Consider the following 22293-nt stretch of genomic DNA (forward strand, 5'->3'; position numbering starts at 1 on the left):
TAAAATCTTTGCAATCTTTGTGAAGGCTTTTCGCTTGGGGTTCCTTTTTTTGCAAATTCCTTTAGATTATAATTCCAGTGAATAAATCACTGGAAGGGGAAATTCACTGGACACTAAAAGATAAGTTATAGGCAACTAAAAGTAGAAATGCCAACTATTCTAAAGCAATATATTTTCAATCACACCCAAGAGGAAGGGGGAAATGATGCTGAACTCATTATAATTTACAGTGAAACACAGGCTACTTTAGGGGCAGTGTAAAGTAAAGCCCAAAGCAGGAATAAATACACAGGTTCACTCAGAATTGAAACAAAATGATGGAATTAGATTTGAGTTAAATAGTCTTAAAAATCTCTCAATGTGATTCTACTTTTTATATGTCTGAGCTCTAGCACTAGAACCAGAAGGAGCACGTGGGGTCCGTTGGGCACCACATAGCGTTTCTCCACCTTTAACTCCGGGCGTGCTGCTCTTCTGCTGAGCAGGCAGTGGCTCAGCCTCAGCAGTGCTGCCTCGTCTGCCTGAACGCAACGGTGGTTTTAAAAATGAAGGTCAAGGGAAAGACCCTTTACACAGGTGCACCTCCTGCCTTTCCACTGATGTTACTGAGCCTCTGGCCCCAGTCTGGATTTTGGGCTGCAAATACATAATTTTTGTGCTTTATTCATTGTTAGAAAAATATATTTAGTAAAAAAAAAAAAGTTAACATATAAGTATAGTCAATTCTCATATTGGTGAATTCCATATTTGCAAATCCATATCCTTGCTAAAATTCCTTTGTAACCCCAAATCAATACTGTGGCTCTTTTGTGGCATTGAGGACCATGAACAGAGCGGAAAAAATGTGAGTCCCAGCTCAATGAGGTTGACCAGGGTGGCCAGGTGACGCTCTGCCTTCTTGTTTCACTTCTCATACTATAACGGTGTCCTTTCTGCTGTCGTTTAGTGCCTATTGGTGGTGCTTTCGCTGTTTCAAACAGCCCCCAAGCACAGAGCTGAAGTGCTGGGTAGAATTCCTCGGCACAGGAAGGCTGGGGTGCCCATGGAGGAAATGCAGGGGCCAGATAAGCTTCCTTCAGGCACAATAACAGTGCTGCTGGCCATGAGTCCAATGCTAATGAGCCAACAATATGTATTAAATAAGGTGCCTTTAAACAGAAACGCACATACACAAGGAGAAGAACTGAGGGTTGATGGGAAAGTTGTGCCCAAGGGCTCGCAGGAGGCTAGCCCTGTACCCCAGGAGCAGTGGCTCAGTTCTTGTCAGTTCAATGTTCCTGGGGACGTGACACACCTAAGAATTCAAGGAGCATCTATTACATACTAGAAATCATGTTAAACCCTCTCACAAACACGTTTCTGCATGGTAGCCATACTTATCAAGCTTGGCAATAGAATAATCCTTACAAAGTCACTACCTTGAGAACACTGCTGTCATGTGCATTTCCTCCATAAGGCACCCTGGCCTGCCTGTTAAGCACAGTTCTTAAGCAGAACTCTAGGCAGCACTTCAACATGTTGGTTGGGGGCTGTTTGAAACAGCGAAAGCACCAACAATAGGCACTAAACGACAGCAAAAAGGACACCATTTATAGTATGAGAACTGAAATAAGAAGGCAGAGCATCACCTGTTCACCTTGGTCAACCTCATGGAGTTGGGACTCACATTTTCAGTAAATAGTAGCCAGGCCAAGGCCCCAGACGCTCTCCTGTCAAAAAGACAATTCTTGCTAAGTAAACTGAATGGACCTCCTGAGAGTTGGTTTTGGGAATGACCAGAGCCATTTCCTGTGGACTGCTTGCAAAGCCACTGACCCTTCACACCACTTAGTTCCCGAAAGAAACACAGCCACTGCCTCTGCGCTGGCCCTCCAGCCAGGCCTGGCCAAAAGCCAGACCCCAGACTGGAGCCAGAGGCTCCATAACGTCAGTGGGAACACAGGAAGTACGCCTGTGTCAAGGGTCTCTCCCTTGACCTTGATTTTTAAAACTGCCGTTGCCTTCTCAATAAACTTTGCAGCACTCCTGAAGTTGAGCCCAGACTTCTATTCTTAATCTTCACTGCTCTGCACTTAGCAACAGAGCAGCATGCCAGGAGGTTAAAAGTAGAGAAACATTTTTTTGGTTCAGAGAGAATCCCAAGTTCTAGTTCTGGTTCTAGTTCTTGTTCTTAGACATATGAAAGATAAAAACATTTCCATAGATTTTAGAACTATTTAACCCAGACCTGATTCCATCATTTCCTCTTGATTCTGGGTGAATCTACATATTATTCCTACACCCTGGTTGGGATTGTAATTTATGTTGCACCTAAAGTAGTTTGTGTTTTACTGTAAATTATATTGAATTCACTATCATTTTTTTTACCTTTTAATTCAATGAAGAGTAACAGTGTGACAGAAAACAAACTGATTATATGGGAACTCTTATCCACTTTGAAAGGATCCAGGCAGAATATTAACCCCATCTGTCAAGATGGAGCCACTTTTAACCCTGGACTTAAAACTGACACAGCATTATGTTAGTAAGCCACTTTTTTAAAAAAATATATTTTATTTATTTATTTTTTTTTTACAAAGAGGAAGGGAGAGAGATAGAGAGCTAGAAATGTCAATGAGAGAGAAACATCGACCAGCTGCCTCTTGCACACCGCCTACTGGGGATGTGCCCGTAACCAACGTACATGCCCTTGACTGGAATCAAACCTGGGACCTTTCAGTCCGCAGACCGACGCTCTACCGCTGAGCAAACCGGTTTTGGCAAGCCACTTTCTTTAAGGTTCTATTTTTCTATGAAAGCAAGAATTTGAAATTTATTACTGGAACTACTTGTTCTACTGAGGAGAACATGCTTATGTTTTCAAATATATTGAAGAACATCAGGAATTACAAGCAGAATTTAGTCAGTCAATGACAGCTCTTAGAGAATGACATTTTCATCTCTTAAGGGACAATTATTGTTGAACATGAATATATGATTTAAGAAGATGAACATTTCTTCAGGCATTCAGACTCCTGGGATAATTTTAAAGCAATTTTCAAGCTTTTCACCACAGGACAATTACTGAAAAAAATGTGGGAAACATTCAAGCTCCGATGTTGCTTTTAAAAGTCAGAAGTTTCGTAGGATTTCTAGAGAGATGAACCATCTTTTTATTAAAAAAATTTTTTTAATGATTTTTAGAGAGAGAAGAAAGGAGAGAAGTAGAGAAATAGAAACATCGATGAAAGAGAAACATCAACCATAGGCTGCCTCCTGCACGCCCCCTACTAGGGATGGAGCCCACAACTCAGACATGTACCTTGACCAGGAATCAAACTTCAAACTCTTGGTTCCTGGGTGAACACTCAACCACTGAGAGATACTGGCCAGGGCACCCTGTTATTTTTCAATCAACTATACTGTTACATAGATTATTTCACAGAACCATTACATTTTAGAGCTGGGCAGGACTTCAGTACCTCAATGAGGCAGGATGGGGGGAAGGATGTAATCAAAGTGTGAAAACTAAGGGAAAAAAAGTTCCATCAAGTGGTCTGTAGCCATTGGCATGTAAAGACACTCCACAGGAACTAAAGCAGGGGTCCTTTAATCTGATGTGAAATATTACCTTTTACCTAAAATAATTAACAATGTCATTGTCACAGTGCAGTGGTCACAGGGCTGTGGAGGAGAGGGGAGGGAGCTGGAAATGGGCGGGGCTGAAGAGAAAGGAACCAGGCCTGTGAGGGCAGGGCCTGAGGACAGGGGCTGGGGTATCAAAAACCTGGCTCTCCAAAAGTGTCCACATCCTCTTCTCCACAACCTGTGAGTCTTTTAAGCATTCAAAGCCAAAGAGACTTTGCAGATGTGGTTAAATCAAGAAGCTGGAGATAGAAAGATAGCCTAGATTCGTGGTCAGCAAACTGCGTCTCAGGAGCTATATGTGGCTCTTTGGCCCCTTGAGTGTGACTCTTCCACAAAATACCATGGCCTGGGCGGGTCTTTTTTGAAGAAGTGGCATTAGAAGAAGTTTAAGTTAAAAAATTTTGGCTCTCAAAAGAAATTTTAATCGTTGTACTGTTGCTATTTGGCTCTGTTGACTAGTGAGTTTGCCGACCACTGGTCTAGATTATCCAAGTTGGACCAAGGTAATCACAAGGGTCCTTAAAAGAGCCAGAGGAGATGATACAACGACAGAAGGAGAGAGATGGAGAGGTTGTTATTATGCTGGTGAGATGGATGGAGGAAGTGCCTAGGAATCAAGGACCGCAGGTGGTCTCAGGAGCTGGAAAAGGCAGGGAAGCAGGTTCTTCCCGAGCAGCTCCAGGAGGAACACAGCCTGCTGGCACCTTCCTTTAGCCCAGTGAGCCCCATGCTGGACTTCTGACCCCCAGAACTGTAAGATAATACCTTTGTATTGTTTTAGGCCACCAATCTGGTCATTTATTAGAGCAGCAAGAGGAAAACTGATACAGAAGCCAATGGTCTGAATGTCAGTGCCTAAGGGAGTGAGTCAGTAAGATGAGGCAGGATCTGGCTGTTGATACCTAAGGAATCCAGGCTGGGACAGTCAGGGAACCCACCCAGTTGGAAACGGAACCATAGCTAGTGATTGGGGTAGAGTTACAGCTGAATCTCCAGGAAGAGAGGTCTGGCAAAGGCAAGGTACGTTTGGGCCAGGACCCTAGCCCAACAGGGATGCCACCAATGGAAACCCTGGCAGCTGCCCTGCCCCAGGGCCTGGGCCACAGTCAGAGCATCCCAGAGGGCAGCTGAGGGACATCCAGGCAGTTGGTTTCTCCCTGCCTTCTGCGGTGACTTCTGCGGAGAAAAGAGCTCTTTCTGCATGGTGAGGGGGTGAGCCTAGGGCCGTCAGCCAGGAAACCTGCCTAAAAATCAAAACCCCAGAGGACACAGGACTGAAAGACTGGCTGAGTCCTGAAGAACATACAGTCATGACAAAACTTCTTCCTCTCTTTTCCAAACAGGAAACATTAGTCCTCTGGCATTCTGAAGAAGGTAGATAAATTTGGGGGGATGGGGACAGGGAGAGGAGAGTAAAGTCTGGAATACACTAGCTTCATCTTTAGTTCTGTCAGCCCAACATTTTAAAAACTCCTAAGTATATTAAAAGATAAATATCACATGGTGATTGTATACAAATATAAATAAATATACAAAAAAAACCCCAAAAAACAAAATAAACCACTTATTATCCCACTATCATAAGGTAACTCATGTTGATGCTTTAACTTATATATTGTACTTCCAAATTTGGAGTATAGATCTATTTTCAAAATAAATTTTTTATATTAAAAGAATTTTAGATTTCTAGAAAAATTTCAAAGATTTCTAGCGAACTCCAATGTATTCCATATCCAGGTTCCCCTATTATTAACATCTTATATTAATATGCTATATTTGTCATAATTAATAACCAATATTATTATATTAGTAAGTACAGCCCATGCTTCATTGAAATTTCCTTTATTCTTTAAAAATATATTTTATTGATTTTAGAGAGGAAGGGAAAGAGAGAGATAGAAACATCAATGATGAGAGAGAATCATTGATTGGCTGCCTCATGCACTCCCCCTACTGGGGATCGAGCCTGCAATCCAGGCATGTGCCCTTGACCAGAATCAAACCTGGGACCTTTCAGTCCGCAGCTGATGCTCTATCCACTGAGCCAAACCAGCCAGGGCTCCTTTATTTATTTATTTATTTATTTATTTATTATTTATTTTAACAGAATGTCCTTTTTCCATCCCAGGACTGTGCCTAGTTACCATATTACAGTTAGTGGTCATTGTTTCCTCAGACTCTTCTTGACTGGGGCAGATACTCTAACATTCCTTGTTTGAGATGACCTTGACGGTTTTGAGGACAGGTCCATTATTTTATAGAATGTTCCTCAATTGTGATTTGTCTGATCTTTTTCTCTTGATTAGACTGTGGTTATGGGTTGTGGGAATGAAGACCACAGAGGTAAAATTTATTATTATTACTAGAGGCCCGGTGCACAAAATTCTTGTATGGGGGGGGGGGGAAGGTGTTGTCCCTCAGCCTAGCCTGCACCCTTTTTAATCTGGGATCCTTCGAGGGATGTCCGACTGCCTGTTTAGGCCTGATCTGGCATCCCTCTCACCATCCAGGACTGCTGGCTCCCAACTTCTTGCTGCCTGCCTTTCTGATTGTCCCTATCTGCTTCTGCCTGCCAGCCTGATGACTCCCTAACCACTCCTCTACCAGCCTAATTGATGCCTAACTGCTCCCCTGCCAGCCTGATTGCCCCTAACTGCCCTCTCCTGCAGGACTGGTCATTCCTAACTGCTCTCTCTTGCAGACATGGTTCCTCCCAACTGCCCTCTCCTGCTGGTCATCTTGTGGCAGCTATCTTATGTCCACATGGGGGCAGCCATCTTGTGTGTTGGAGTGATGGTCAATTTGCATGTTACTATTTTATTAGATAAGATAGAGGCATGGTGCATGGTGGGGGCCAGTTGGTTTTCCCTGAAGGGTGTCCTGGATCAGGGTGAGGGTTCCCTTGGGGTGTCAGGTGGCCTAGGTGAGGGGCCTGTGGTGGTTTGCAGGCTGGCCATGTCCCCTGGTGACCCAAGCAGAGGCTCTGGTATCTGGGATTTATTTCTCTTCTATAATTGAAACTTTATAGCCTTATGCAGAGGCCTGGGTCAGCGAGGGTGTGCAGGAAGCTTGGCTTCCTCCATTGCTGGGGAAACCCAAGCCTCCTGCTCATTCCATGGCTACAGCCATCTTGGCTGGATTATTTGCATACTTGCTCCTGATTGGCTGGTGGACATGGCTTGTGGGTGTAGCGGAGGTCTGGTTAATTTGCATATTACTCTTTTATTAGATGGGATTATTATCAGTAGTAGTAGTAGTATCACATAATATCAGCATGGCTTGTTGCTTTTGATGTTGGCATTGATCATCTGGCTGAGGCACTCTCTGTTGGCTTTCCCCAGTATAAAGCTTCCTTTTTTCCTCTCCACACTACTCTTTAAAAGAAAGTCAACATGTGCAGCTCATACATTTAAGACTCCCCAATGTTTTGATAGTTTGCACATATTTCATTTTGTCACAGAATGATATTAACTGTATGGATGTACCATAGTCTGTTTACCCATTTGCTCATTGAAGAACATCTTGTTGCTTAAGTTTTTGGCAATTATGAATTAAGCTGCTATAAACATTCTTGCACAGGTTTCTGTGGACATAATGTTTTCAATTCCATTTGGTAAAGACTTAAGAAACATGATTGCTGGATCATCCAGTAAGACTATGTTTAGTTATAAGAAACCACCAAACTGTCTTCCAAAATGTACTATTTTCACATTCCTTTCAGCAATGAATGAGAGTTCTTGTTGCGCCACATCCTTGCCAGCAATTGTTAAGTTTTTGGATTTCAGGCATTCTAATAAGTATGTATCTCTTTGTTGTTTTAAGGGAGATCTATTTTGTATATTGTAAAAACAATACATCCTATACCTTAAAAATGCAAATGTTATAGAAGAAACAAAATGGAGAAAGCCAGTTTTACTCAATCCCCCATCCTACTTCCTGTAATTAACCAAAAATGTTTCTTAATGAATCTGTTCTATAATTTTGCTATGTTCATTTTGAAAATGATTATGAAACTTTAAAAACACGTATGTAATATGTCTTTTTTCTAAAAGGACATGTGTGTGAATAATAAATGGATATTTAAATAAGTATTATATATGAATAAGCTTGAATAATTTTCCATATCAGCACATATTAATCTATCTGTGTAGTGATGTACTATAGTGATGCACTATAATTTATGTAACCAGTCTTTCCTATTAATAGTTTGTTTCTGCTTTTGTGTTGTTGTTTTTTCATCACAAATAAAGAGTCAATAAACCTATTTGTTGGATAAATGTCTATACTTAGAGGTGCTGGGTTGAGTATTGAATGCTGAGATAAAAATGTATAAAATGCTGAGAGATATAGCCAGATTACTTTCCAAAATGATTATACAATTGTTCAATCCCTCTAGTAGATAAAAGAATAGGATATAAATGTTTGTGGGTTTTTTTGTTTTTGTCTTTGTTATAGAAGGCCTCCTCCTTCTACTCTTCTTCATTTTATTCACAGAGTTGATTCCTACATGTATTTAATGTAAAAATATAGAAAAAAAATGAGCCCTATGCCAGGTATCTAACCTCTTTTGTCCAGGGTCTTTGCATCTCCATACATAACTGCTCATTCCTATTTGTTCACCTTCACTGCTTTGAATACTATGCTATTTCATGTCAGCCTAATTCCTGGAAGGCCCTACATACCTTGGCCCTTAATCTGTTTCAAGTATCATTTTAAAGACAGCTTTCAAGAATTTTGGGAAAAAGGAAGCAAAACTTTCTAGACACCCTATTTGCTATTCCAGAGCTCAGTGGTTCAGCCATACATGTCTGATCACTTGCATCAGGAAACAGTAGTTTTTCTAGCTCCCATCAAGTCTACAGTCATGTGACCTATGTGGTCACTGCAAAGCTTGCGTGAAGCCAACAGGGCCACATTGAGACCAAAGGGAACCAGCCAGTCTCAGTGCACAGGACCTGCATTTAGATGACAGGATGATGCCACTGTCAAGGCCAGGTCATAAAACAAGATGAATATCTGCCGGCACCCATGATCTCTGCACTCTACACATTCTGTACGTTAATGTCCTGTTTACTTTGCATAAACCTGCAATGAAACTGTGAACCCCAAATCAGAATGAACCATAAAAATAAACTGACCAGCCGAAACCGGTTTGGCTCAGTGGATAGAGCGTTGGCCTGTGGACTGAAAGGTCCCGGGTTCGATTCCGGTCAAGGTCATGTACATTGGTTGCAGGCACATCCCTGGTGGGGGGTGTGCAAGAGGCAGCTGATCGATGATTCTCTCTCATCGATGTTTCTAGCTCTCTATCCCTCTCTCTTCCTCTCTGTAAAAAATCAATAAAATATATTTAAAAAAAAAACCTGACCAAATGTAAGCCTTACTTTGTTTTCTACTTAATAATAAACTGAATATAAAGATATTTTAAGTTGTAAAAAGTAGGTTCAGTTCAAACCAATTCCTAATAGCTACAATCTTGTAAGAAAACTACTGCCTAAATGCTTTTAGCAAAGTTTTCTGTTCAAATGGATGAGGAGTGAGAGAGAAGCAAAGCCACTTTATGAAGCAGGTTGTCAAACGGCCAAAAGGAAAAACATGTTATGAAAGAGTATGCTTTGTTTAATGAGATTCCCAACCAATTAATAGAGATTTAAACCAATAAAGCCTCGTTAAAACGGGGAGGGGTGGGTAGAAGGAGACAATCCAGTGAGATTAAAGCTGGTTTCTGGGGGGAACCTCCTAAGTGAAAAAATATAGCTACCTGATAGCATGGTCATAATCTCTCCTCCTTCAATTTAATCCAAGTGGTGTGAAGCAGGAAGGCAATGGTGTGGAAAGCCAATCTCCCTCTTCTAAAGTGTCTTAGGGGCTGCTGGGAAGGGAACTTCATGCTTCCTTTCTCAGAAGCATAAACAACCTTATAAAAAAATCTGAGACTGTAACTCATACAGAGACATCTGAGGACAAGCTAAAGTGTTTCAGGAATTAAAAGGAATTCTGGGCTGTTGAAGGGTGTACACAGCCTCGCTGACTTGTGGATCGAAAGGGTGCAAGCTGAGTTTTCTATCCAAACATGGCAGGGGAAAATTTCCAATATTAAAGTGAAAGTGTACTATTAAGGCAGCAAACTCTACTGAGCTGCTTATAATTCTTTAAATCTTTCTCTTCATTATTCGTCTTCTTTGAGAAGCTAAACAGAGGTTAGTAATTAGTGATTGGTCTCTATTTATTCTTATTTCAGTAAACAGTTTTGTTAAAGATGAAAGCAGACTTGTGTTGCCTCAATGATTCAGACATTTATAGCAAATAGAGTTCTGTCAATCAACTCACATAGGTGTAATCACAAGCCACTCTCACCTGGAGGCAGGAGAGATGTCATTAAAAGGATTGAAACAGCCCCTGCAGGGCTACTCTGGAAAGTGAGAGGACATATTCCCACGGGTATTTCCTAACCATGCAAAACAAAATTAGATAATGAAAATAGACTTTCTGAGCAGACCCTGAATTTAAATGATATTTCATACGCCTTGATTTCCTGCTGCTTCTTATAATGTCCATAAGCAGGGACTATTTGTTTTCAACTAATTTTAATAGTTTGTGCAGAGACTTGCATATCTAGGTCATTAACCAATTGTATTTATGGCCATGTTCAGAGTCTGTCAATCACACAAATGGAAACAAACTGTCCCCGGGCTTACAAGCCGAGATGTCCCTGAGATGTTGTGAGGGAAAAACATGGGGGTAATTGGTAGAGAAGCACAGTTTGTTACAGCCACATAGTCCTTCAGCAGGAAAGCCAAGCGTTCCTGCCACTGCAGCCCAAAGGAGCTGTTAACATCAATGTTCCCTCTTTATTTATTCCAGAATTGAGAGAAGTGGTCTGTATTTCAGTCAAGGGCTCTCTTGCTTACACTGTGGCAAGTGCTGCTTCCTGCTCTAGCTGGTGCCCCTGCTTCTGCTTTGTACAGCCCTCTGCCTTTGGTTTATTCATAACTTGATCATGAGAAAGCATAATTTTGCTATGATTTAGCCATCATTCATGATTCTCCTTCAACCATTTCACATTACAACAAAATTAGAGGAAGCACATAAATTCACAAAAGACTCCACAATCATACACTAAAATCATAATGAACATTAAACATCTCTAATCCACTCCAAATGTGAAACCCAATAGGAAGAGATAAAAACTCCTGGCCCACAATTTTGAGAACACAACGCAGGAGATATTGTGTGAAAAGACTCTTTATCAAAACGTACCATGTGGTATTTTTTTTCCCTGAGCATAGGATCAATAAATCAAAGAGAACAGCTGATTCTGAGTCAACATAAATTGCTCAGTGAGCTCATTAAAGGCTCAGTACGAAGGCTGATACTGAAATTGAATCTGTGCTCAAAATGCACCACATCAGACCTTTTCCCACTTAGAATCTGATGTTACTGCCTCCCTTTCTCACTCACATCTTCAAAGACAAAGATTTAAGTTCTGGTTGTAGCAGAAAATGAAATTGTTTTTTTATGCTAACAACTGCTGATCACTGCTGTGATAATTTGGTTGGTGGGAGCAAAATAATTACCATTCGAGACTGGCAGTGAAAGATCCAGTCTGCTGAAGGAACCCAAGGATCTTAAAGATCTGGTGTGTGTTACAAGTCCAAGAACCTGGGAATAGGTACAAACAGAGCCTCTTAAAACTTTTTGAATATGGTAAAAAAGAAAAGAAAAGGAAATTCTAATAGTACAAAGGGATATATAGTAAAAAATAAGTTTTCTTCCTACACCAAACACCCAATCTTTTCTCCAAGAACCAACCCCTAGCAATTTTCTAAATATTCTTCCAGATGGTTCCTGCACAAAAAAGCATATATGCACCTACATAACTTGTTTAAAAACATAAATAATAGTACACACTACACAATATAATGCATGGTGCTTATTCATTCACCTCATGTCTTCCCAACCTTCCCATATCAGCACATACAAAGCAGCCTGTCGGGGGATATTTCCATGTATGTAGATGGAATATTGATGGACTTTTCAATGCCTAAACCAGTGTTTCCCAACCTTCTCTCATGATGAGAATCACCTGGTGGAGTTGTTAAAACACAGATTCCCGGATCCCAACTAAGAAGTGCTAAACTAGAATTTTTGAGAACATATAGGTAAAATTGCATACCTAACTTAGTGCTCTGTATATAAAATTTGTCTTAGAGCACTAGTTAAGTATACAATTTTACCTATATGTTCCCAAAAATTCTAGTTTAGCACTTCTTAGTTGGGATCCGGGAATCTGTGTTTTAACAACTCCACCAGGTGGTTCTCATCATGAGAGAAGGTTGGGAAACACTGGCCTAAACAACGTTAACTTCTAAATAGGCTCAGCTGGTCATCAAGAACCTTAGAAACACTTGCTTTGGAACTACTGCTATTGCAACTTGCAATTGCCACTTCCTGGGTGTCACTGTTGCCACTGTTACTCCAATCCACAGAAGCATGTTTCTTTCTTGGCACAGCAACTTCATCAGCTCCCTGGGCCATCCGCAGACACAGATGGAACAAAATAAGATGCATCTGAAGGGCAGAAGCAGGCAAAGCAGAGTCCCTTCAGCCCTCATACACCCTCTCCTACAAAGCTCTCCTGAAGAGTCTAAAACTCCTGTTCTTAGCCACTCCTCTGTCTTCAGGGTGAGAGTCCATCCATCTCTGCACATGCTCCAGTCCTAACTATTTCATGACTTTGTTTCCGACATTCAACAATGTCATTCCTTCTCTTCCTATCAAGCCCAGGATGGCTGAGAACAGGGAGAAGGTGGAGACAGTGACCTTTCCCAACAGAAATGTGCATAATTCAGTGGCTGGAGAACTTTTCCTGGGAACAGATGATCAACAACCCAGGCTTTTGTGAGGGGCCTGGGTCAGCTCACTATCAGTTAAGCAATTGGCACGACTTGGGAAGGCAGACATTTGAGCAAAGTTAATACTGTAGTTACTACTGATTTCAGGTGGCTCCTGCAAATGTGAGCGAGCCAACCTCTCAGTGTGGAGTCCTTGAAAAGATGCTGAAACTCAGGTGTGCCGGGGTTTTTACGTAGTTTTAACACATCCCTACACTATAGGACAGAGTCCTGGGACAGTGGAGTTGAAAAGCAGTGTTTTAATATAAAATGTGGAGGACGCAGCCTAACTCTTTAGGAGCCCTTGAAAGCCATCATTCAGTTACAGGCCCAGCTGGAATCACAGGAGGCAGCGGCTTCGCTCCCGTTTCTACCTGGATATTATAAATGAAACACCCTTTGCTCCATTTATGTAGGAAAGGGTAACTTATTCAGGGTTAACTATATTTTCAGAATTTGGAGAACTTGACATCAAAAAAGATATAATAAATAAATTTTATTTATTATAAAATATAATAAAAAAGGACAATGATTAGAAAAAATTTCGCCCAACTCCCAACTTCTTCTCATATTCTTAGTTTTCCCTTTTCATTCTAAGGATCACCAACAGGGCTATACATAATATAATTACACAATAAGCTGACAGATCACACTATTTTTACAAACTGTGCCTACAGAAACTTATTAAATATATACTGTGATTTTTAAAATAAGCAGTCATTTAAAATTATTTTAGAAAAATCCCATTATTTGCATGATTTTTAGCATTTAAATGTATTTTATTGATTTTTTTTTTATAGAGAGGAAGAGAGAGGGATAGAGAGTTAGAAACATCAATGAGAGCGAAACATCGATTGGTTGCCTCCTGGACATTCCCTACTGGGGATGTGCCTGCAAACAAAATACATGCCCTTGACCGGAACTGAACCTGGGAACCTTGAGTCTGCAGGCTGATGCTCTATCCACTGAGCCAAACTGGTCAGGGCTGATTTTTAGCATTTAGACATATGAATCAATAACCTCTTATTTTACTCAGAAAAGTTTTTTAAAAATTCAGCTACTTCCTTTGAGGGCCTTTTCCAAGGGCTTGATAGCTAAAATAGCTAGTCTCTTCTTCCAAAGAACTTAGCATGAATCAGGAGGAAATATCCTGGTTGGGCCTGTTTCTGAGACACTCACTTCCTTATCCCAGGTCTGGCCAAACAGTTTCTCCTCCTCCCCGCATCCTGTCTGACCCTCCAGAGATGCTGTTGGATATCACTGACCATGGACAGCCCTGCCCACGCAAGGAACTCCACTCTTCCGGGTAATGACTGCTTCTCACCAAGTTGTTAGAAAGCATTTCCTGCTGTGGCCACATCCATGCACAGGAGCCTCAGTGACTTGTCATGAGCTATACACACTGGCCGAAGGGCTCTGGTGTGTGTCTATCAGTGACCTCTGTGCACATCACACTCCCAGGCAAGAATTCTCCCCCACTAATGTTGTGTATTCTCTATGGCTTAATTCATTTGTTTGAAAGGCATCAAGTGCCACATCTGTATGCAATGCAACCTCATCCTTTTTAAAGTGCACTCACGCATCCATTATGAGTGAAAATGCCATGTGTAGCTGCCCTGAAATGTTTTGGTCCTCATTTGCTTAGTCACTAGGGGTCTGAATAAATGACTGTTGGATGGGTGAATGACAAAAAATGGTATGGTGTTGAATACAAAGGTTTACTAATAGGTTAGTTTTTAGGATGTTTGTTAAAAAACATCTAGAGTCCTAAATTGATTAGCTTAACAATCATTATGGACCTATTATGGGTCAGGCATTTGGGTAGACCTTGAGGATGCCAAAATAATAGGACAATGATCCTGTTCTCAAGTGGCTTACAGTTAGAAAAGACAGAAATGTAAGCAAATAAGAGCAAAAAGAACATGATAAAAACATGTATGAGACAATGAAAAAAGACAAAAATGGTTTAACTCCTAGAGAGAAGACAGGCTAAAAAAGGTATCAGAGCCCAGGCAGGTGTGGCTCAGTGGTTGAGTGCCAACCCCATGAACTAAGAAGTCACCAGTTCAATTCCTGGTCAGTGTATGTGTCTGGGTTGCAGGCTTGATCTACAGTGTATGGCATGCAGAATGCAGCCAATCAATGATTCTCTTTCATCATGCTTTTTTAAAAAGCATCCTATATAATAAAAGTCTAATATGCAAATTGACCGAATGGTAGAATGATTGGTCGCTATGATGTGCACTGACCACCAGGGGGCAGACATTCAATGCACGAGCTTCCCCCTGGTGGTCAGTGCACTCCCACACAGGGAGCACCACTCAGCCAGAAGCTGGGCTCACAGCTGGCGAGTGCAGTGGCAATGGTGAAAGCCTCTCCTGCCTCCATGCCAGCACTAAAGACGCTCAGGAGGATATCTGCCTAAGACCACTCTACACACCTAAGCTGGCACACGGACATCCCCTGAAGGGTCCCGGACTGCAAGAGGGTGCAGGCCAGGCTAAGGTACCCCTCAGTGCATGAATCCCATGCATAGGCATCTAATCAGAGATAAAACTACTGTATAAGTTGGTAACAAATCAGTTCATTTTTGGTATAAAAGGTGCCACTGTTATTTGTGTGTTTATCACATTGATGGGTCTATAAAAATTTTTGTTTAATAACTATTTTTTAAATAGAATTATTTTTAATTTTAAAGTCAGTGAAGGTTTAGTTTGTGAAGGTTTCAATATGTGAGGAGTTCAGTGTCTGAGGGTTTCAATCTGTGAGGGGTTTAGTCTGTGAGAGTTCAGTCTGAGCAGATTTCATTCTGTGGGGGGATTCTTTCTCATTATTGATCTCTCTCTCTCCCCCTCTCCCTCCCTCCCTCCCCATCTCTGAAGTCAATAAAATATTTTTAATTGATTAAACTCTGCAAATATGCGCAAGAGTAATTATTCTGCCTATAGTATTTTCTGATATTTAAACAATCAACAGAAAGAAGCTAAATTTTTTAACATATGTATGTTATTTTAATTTTTTTAAAATTGTATCTCAATAAAGCTGTTTTTAAAAGAACACCATTAAGAAAATAAAAGCAAGCAAGCTATAGAATGGAAGCAAATATTCATACTATGTATATCCACAAAGAACAGAATATATAAAAGAATATATAAAGAACACTTCCAACCCATAATATGACAAAAAATCCAATAAAAAATGAGAACAGGATTTGAATGGAAGATATGGTAGTGACCCATGAAAACATAAAAAGATGACTGACATTATGTATCATCAGGGAAATGCAAATTAAAACCACTATGAGATACCATTGCACTCCCATTAAAATGGCTACAATTAAAAAAAACTGGAAACGTCAAGTGTTGGCAAGAATGTAAAGAACTGGAACTCATATTGTGAAGCAAGTTGATTGTCTAAATAGCAGGTGAAAATATAAAACGGTAAAACAACTCTGGAAAACTGGCAGTTTATTAAAAAGTTCAGAATAACACCTCCTCTGTAGCCCACTCATTCTACTACCAGATCTTCACCCAAACATACACCCACAGCAAGGCTTGGACATGAATGTTCACAGCAATTTTATTCATAATAGCCCCCAACCTGGAAACAATCCAAATGTCTACCAACAAATGAGTAAATAAAATGAGACCTATCTAGAACAAGGGACTCCTGCTCAGTAATAAGAAGGAAAAAACAACTGACCCACATTACTACATGATGAATGTCAATAATCATGATGAGCAACATACACCAGACACAAAACTGTGCCTGCTATGTAATCCCATGTATACAGTATTTTAGAAAATGCAAAAGACTCTCTCCTGAGTGAAAGTGGACCACTGGTTGGCTGGGATCAGATGCGAGGGAGGGTCCACGTGAAATGACCAAAAGGAATCTTTGGGAAATTTCCTGCTCTTCGTCATGGTGGCGGCTTCCTGGGCATGATACTCTCACATTCATCACTGAATTGTTCCGTTAAATAGGTGCAGTTAATTGTATGCAAATTTAACTCAATAAAGCTGATTTTTTAATAAGGTGATGAGAACCAATGAAAAAAAATTCATAGCAGTTAAGTACATAATTAGCATATCCAGTGTTTATGCAAGTAGTGCGTTCAACGTATAACAGTGCACGCAGTTTTTTTCCTTAGGTACTTTAAGCACTGCCTCTAGACATGGATTTTGTGATTTATTTGTCTGACAAACCTCACTCAGTGCCCCTGAGAGTTCATTTCAGTCCACTCCTCTCTGCACGAGAACAAATTCTGAATGAGTGTGGTCTATATTGAGGATAATTGTCAAAGAATGGAAAGCCTGATAGAAAAGCTCAGTGAGGGACGGGACAGCTGTGCTGACAGTGCGGCATTCAAACTTCGTTCTAAGGTTCATTCTGTTCCAGACTCTCATATGCACTCAGGCTAACCAATCTTTAATAAACTTCTGCTGGTAAGGATACAGATGGTTCACAACCTACAATAGTTCAACTTACAACTTTATCTGCAGAGACATACTGGTGAAATGAGATGGATTTCTCTCACTCGACACTCGCTATAGCCCACTAATGTAAATATTACTGTTATCCCCATTTTGCTCCATTTAAGAAAACTGATATTCAGAGAAGTACAGTTATTTGCCCAAATTCACCCAGCTAGTAAGAGGCAGGACTGAGATTTATGTATTTGGAGTACTTTTTAACTGGTTCAAGTGAAAGTTCCAACAGAGAACAAAAGTACTAAATCTTTTGTTTTTCTGCATCACTAATAAAAAAGCACACATTTAAATACACTACTGTCATTTTGGGGGGCTTTTTCTTATCACCAGAATGTCATAGTTTTCCTATTGGGCAATCAATATTTGGTGGAAAATGGATTCACCTGCTTCTTTAAGAGCAGACTCTGCAAGACAAAGTCACTATTCGGTATTACAAAAGTCCCGCTTCTAGGGAATGTCCCCGATTGGGAAAAGCTACCAGCTTCTAGGAAGAACCAGAAATGTGGCAAACTGTAAAACCAGCAGGACAGCAAACACCTAGGAAAGACTGAGCTTAGACAGCTGGGAGCTGGCAGGAAACCCGCAGTCAAAACCGCCACACTGCCAGGCTCATGGCTGACAATCATTCACAAATCTATACAACTGCTGGTCACCACCACCATCTCTAGCTAAGGTGTTGTTTAAACATTCATAAGGGAAAAATGAGAATAGAGAAAAATAAATTGCTAGGAAGACTAACCCTTAATTCTCCTAAATAGCTGTGGTAATTGAAAGTCTGAAAATCATAAATATAATAAATGTATATTCTGAACTTCAACAAAAGTCTTTTTCAGTCACTCAGCTCAATAATATGATATTTCAGAATTTCCTTCCTCAGGTCATGGTTTAAGTATAACACTTACACAGTTTCTATCACTTAATTCTAATAAACCTAGTCCTGGGCTACTCTTAGGAATTATATTACTCAGAGTGAAGCTTTTGTGTGAGGGGAGGCTAATTTCATCTTACATTTCAAAAACAACACATGTTCGAGTAAAGTCACTACCTGATATTTAGCTTTCTCCTTTCCTCCCTTGTCTGGAAATCTCTGGTGTTACTAGAATGCAGAAAGACTGCACTGGGTGTGGGGGTGGGGGGGGGGGAGATGGCAAGGTCTAACTTCAGCTATACTTTCTTATTCTGGCATGAACTCCGTTCAGTCCCATGTGTGCTTATCTGGCAGCAGAGGAGCAGAGGGAAGGGACATAGCACACAGCTGCCACCTATGGCTCCTCCCCCGGCTTCCCTAGAAATGAGGACAAGGGTGGGAGTTCCTCAAGACAAGAGCAGAGTGTACTTCACAATGGACCCATAGAAGTGTTTTCAGGAAGCAACATTTGGACCTTGCACACTAAAAAGCAAAGCAGTCGTTGTAGGTGCACTCTGCAATGATAGCATCAAGTCACATTGTGGAAACTTCAGATTTCCAGTCCAGTCCTGTAGCCACAGGGGAGTCCAAGTGAGGCTGCAGCCTCCTGTGTTCAGCCAACTGTCTCCAGTCGGGTACACATATCTCCAGTGTCCCACAGCCCTAATCACTCCCTACTGTCTTACCTGGCCCACTACATCAGGTATTTTACCAGCTGGTCCCTTAAGCATTTGAATTTGCAACCCCTGGTCCACCCTCATCAATTTATAAAGGTACTTACAGTTGCATGACCAAATACAAGTGATTTGGGCTTTCATAAATGTCTTCCAGGGCAACAATATTTTCATGCTTAATCCTGAAAGAAAAATGAAACACACACAGAGAATAATAAGTATGAGACATGAAAACTTTTAAAAACAGATGTCATTATAGCATAAAGTTCTAAACATTAAAAAGAAGAAGAGGGTCAAAATGGAGTCACTTGTGCTAAGTCCCACAGCAGAAAACCAAGACTTAATACCTAATCTAATTGAAGTCATACCCACAGGTATGAAATATTAACTGGTCAGTCTGGCACTTGCAACAGCCTGCCTTGCTTCACAACTTGGCTTCACCTGGGTAATTCCAAGCCCAACACAAGTAGCAGCAGCAATCTGCAGATCACTCTGTAGCTTGTAGGGTGACCCCAGGCAGTGGCTGACTTTGCACCTCTCAGGAGGCCCCAAAGCCAGTGCAGACCATACCAGATTATAACTCTACATATTCACAAGCAACACACTTAAGAGGCAGATTCTGTATTACAAAAGTCCCACTATAGCAAGTCCTGCTCCATACAGGTTTCCTCCACACAACAGCTCTTCCACTGTAGTCACAGTTGGTACTCACAGCCAGCTGCCCTGAAGGTCAACTCCTTCTAGTGATGCCAAAGAAATCAAGGCTCAGTTACAATAAGACTGTGCACATAGCCAATACAGGAGTGCACCTAGAGTGCCCAGCTCTGGTGCCAGGGGAGGCTGAGCCACTAGGCTCTACAGGACACCTACTACACAAGGCCACTCTACCAATTCCAGAAGACATAGCAGCTCTACCTATACAAAGAAACAAACACAGGGAAGCAGCCAAAATGTGGAGATAAAGAAACATGTCACAAATAAAAGAACAGAAGAAATCTCCAGAAAGAGAAATAAATGAAATGTAAGCAAGCAAAGTACTGGACACAGAGTTCAAAACAATGTTTAAAAGGTTGCTCAATAATCTTAATGAGTGCTTTAAGAGAATTAATGAGAGCTTCAAGGGACTTATTGAGACTTTCAAGGATTTTAATGAGAATGTCAAAGACATGAAAAAGGACCAGTCAGAAATTAAGAATAATTTACAGGGATTCAAAAATATAGAAGAGAATTCTGAGAATCAAATAAACAATTTGGGATATGAGAAAGCAAAAACAAAAACCAAAAAACAAACAAAACAAAACAAAACAAAACACCCAATCAGAAGAACAAAAAGAAAAAAGAATCTGAAGTTATGAAGATAATGTGAGGAGCCTTTGGGACAACTTTAAGTATACCAACATTTGCATTATAGGAGTGGCAGAAGAAGAAGAAGAGAGAGAAAGATATTGAAAACTTATTTGAAGAAATAATGATAGAAAACTTTCCCTACCTGAGAAGAGAAATAGACTTACAAGTTCAGGAAGCACAGAAAGCCCTAAACAAGAGAAACCCAAAGAGGCCCACACCAAGACACATCATATGTAAAATGCCAATGGTTAAAGACAAAGAGAGAATTTTAAAGGCAGCAAAAGAAAAGCAATTACCTACAAGGGACTGCCCATACAACTATCAACTGATTTCTCATCAGAAATTTTGGAGGCCAGATGAGAGTGGCAGGATATATTCAAAGTGATGAAGAGCAAGGACCTACAACCAAGATTACTCTACCCAACAAAGCTATCTTTTCTAATATAAAGGGAATATGCTAATTGACCCTCATGCTGTCAAAAAGATGGCAGTGCCCACAGCCAATAAGGAGGAGATATGCTAACCGACTGCCTCACTTTCAAAGATGGCAGCACCCACAGCCACAAGATGGCCGTGCCCACTCCCCTTTCCCGCGCACCTACCTCCAGTATCCCCCAGTTCCCTCAGCCCCCCAGCTGCCCAGGGCAGGCCTGAGGTGCAGGCAAGTCTCAGCTGGCAGCTGCCCAGCCACCCAGGGCTACCTGAGGCTCAGCCAAGGCTTGCATGCCAGCAGTGGCAGCAGTAGAGGTGTGATGTGGCATCACTTTCCCCTGATTGCTCAGTCACTTCCCACCCCTGAGGGCTCCCGGACTCTGAGAAGGGGCAGGCTGGGCTGAGGGACCCCCCTCCAGTGCATGAATTTTTATGCACTGGGCCTCTAGTCATTTATAATTGAAGGTCACATAAAGAGCTTCACAAACAAGAAAAAGCTAAAGGAGTTTATTATCATCAAATCAGTATTACACGAAATGTTGAAGGGTATTCTTTAAGAAGAAAAAAAATATATGAACAATAAAATAGCACTAACTACATATCTATCAACAATTGAATCTAATAATCAAAATAAATGAAAGATATCTAATGAACAAAATAAATGGAAGAATAAAATAGAACCAGAGGCATACAAACATGGAACAGATTGATGAATCTCAGAGGAAAGTGGGAGAGGGGACAAGAAGAGATTAATCAAAGATCTTATATGAATATATGCATTACTTATGGACACAGACACTAGGGTGTTGAATGCCTGGGGTGGGGCAGGAACCAGGTAGCGGGGGCTAATGGAGGAAAAGGGGGGCGTCTGTAATACTCTCAACTGTAAATATTAAAAAAAATAATCAACCAATGAATGGATCAATAAGTAGAACAACAACTTTTCTCTCACTAAAAATCAATAAAAATTTTAAAAAACAAAAACACCTTAGATGATCTGTATGCCCCAAGTTGAGCTAGAGAAATTCTGTATTAGGCCAGTGTTTCTCAAAGGAAGTGTGCACAGGAAGAACCCAAGGTTCTGGATGCATATCTTAATTGAGCAGGTCAGAGGCTTGGTGGAGGGGGTGGCTGAGAATCTGCATTTCTAACATGCTCCCTGGAGAGGCCCATGCTGCTGGTCTGACAACAAGCTCCTAACCACATAAAGGGAGAAAAAAAACAGCATGATGCTAGCTCCCTCTAAGAGCACCTTCTGCTCAAATTTTCAGGTCTGATATTTATTTAAAGCACTTGAGAAAAGAATCATTTGTTACTCTATAAGCTAATTAGCTCTTACCATAATCTTTTCACCAAAATTACTGCTGAACCACCTAAAAGACAGCATTTAATGAACAGATTCTTATGAACCATTATAAGCAGGGACTATATCTTACTCATTTTGTTTTTCCCTTGTACTTCCATTTATCTGCTAAATAAATGTTTCCTGGATGAATAGGATTTAAAAGTTGTTGCTATTAAACAGAAAAACCATTAGTAAGTCAGGGAAAACGGCCAATTTTCCTAAGTGTGAGATGTTTACAAAAAGAAGTTTACAAGGTGGAACAAACCAGAATATTATCTTGCCTTTAAGCAGCTGAAAGAAGGAAATAAAATTGAGCCAAACTGGTGTGGCTCATCAGTTGAGCATCAACCCAGGAAATATAATAAGAGGTCACTGGTTTTATTCCAGATAAAGACACATGCTCAGGTTGTGAGCTTAATCCCCAGTGTGGGGGGCATGTAGGAGGCAGAAGGTCAATGATGTTTCAGTTTCATCAGTGTTTCTCTCTCTATCCCTCTCCCCTCCCCTCTCTCTAAAAATCTAAGCAAAATAAGCCAGTCATAGAAAGACAAGTATCACATGATCTCACTCATATGTG

General features: G+C 40.8%; 1 protein-coding gene across 5 annotated transcripts in view; it reads right to left on the minus strand.

The window, feature by feature from the left end:
* CAMK1D (calcium/calmodulin dependent protein kinase ID) overlaps positions 1-22293 on the minus strand; it is a 346472-nt gene that overhangs the window by 101787 nt on the left and 222392 nt on the right. For 4 of the 5 annotated variants that reach the window (XM_036452785.2, XM_036452757.2, XM_036452792.1 and 1 more), the window contains one exon: positions 18700-18774. The exons of the other annotated variant lie outside the window; for it this stretch is intronic. In XM_036452785.2, the coding sequence (XP_036308678.1) occupies positions 18700-18774 (75 nt within the window). The remainder of the gene's footprint in view (positions 1-18699; positions 18775-22293) is intronic. 5 annotated transcript variants of the gene reach the window in all.

The sequence above is a fragment of the Pipistrellus kuhlii genome, unplaced genomic scaffold (genome assembly GCF_014108245.1).
Source record: "Pipistrellus kuhlii isolate mPipKuh1 unplaced genomic scaffold, mPipKuh1.p scaffold_m20_p_1, whole genome shotgun sequence".
NCBI lineage: Eukaryota > Metazoa > Chordata > Mammalia > Chiroptera > Vespertilionidae > Pipistrellus > Pipistrellus kuhlii.